General features: G+C 41.3%; 1 protein-coding gene across 1 annotated transcript; it reads left to right on the top strand.

The window, feature by feature from the left end:
- Positions 1-3: 3 nt before the first annotated feature.
- LOC107734958 (vitellogenin-like) lies at positions 4-529 on the top strand (the record flags this gene model as incomplete). The annotated part of the gene is made up of 3 exons (XM_016546813.1): positions 4-36; positions 135-254; positions 365-529. Coding segments are annotated over 3 exons (318 nt in total), but the record flags the coding sequence as incomplete, so codon positions are not given.
- Between the last annotated feature and the right edge of the window lie 4 nt (positions 530-533).

Raw genomic sequence — 533 nt, 5'->3', positions numbered from 1 at the left:
GACCGTATCACAAAGATTAAGCGCACCCTGAGAGCAGTAAGTTTTCATATCCAGTGTACTGTATCATTTTCTACTTTTAAGAAATATTATAAACATGACAGGCAAAATATATGACTTCTCTTTAACCCCTCAAGCTTGCAAACTGGAAGGCCTTGCCAACCAATCAGCCATTGGCTTCAGCCTACATCAAATTATTTGGACAAGAAGTGGCTTTTGTCAATGTTGACAAGACAGTCATTGAAGAAGCAATACCGGTATTGTGTTGTAGTTTATGTCCAGTCTATCATTACCATATCTTTTTGAGATCTGTCTCACATAAAATTCTCACAATTAGAATTAAGTTTCTCATAAACACTATACCCAGATTGTGACTGGACCCAAACCACGTGAACTGTTGAAGGCGGCACTTAAAGCATTGCAGGAAGGAATTGCCTTGCAGTATGCCAAACCCCTGCTCATGGCTGAAGTGCGCAGAATCTTGCCAACCGCAATTGGTGTGCCCATGGAGCTCAGTTTGTACACTGCTGCTGTTG

The sequence above is a fragment of the Sinocyclocheilus rhinocerous genome, unplaced genomic scaffold (assembly GCF_001515625.1).
Source record: "Sinocyclocheilus rhinocerous isolate Xijiao unplaced genomic scaffold, SAMN03320098_v1.1 C35574275, whole genome shotgun sequence".
Taxonomy (NCBI): Eukaryota; Metazoa; Chordata; class Actinopteri; order Cypriniformes; family Cyprinidae; genus Sinocyclocheilus; species Sinocyclocheilus rhinocerous.
Note: the sequence above shows the minus strand (reverse complement) of the source record. Positions and strands in the feature narration are given on the sequence as shown.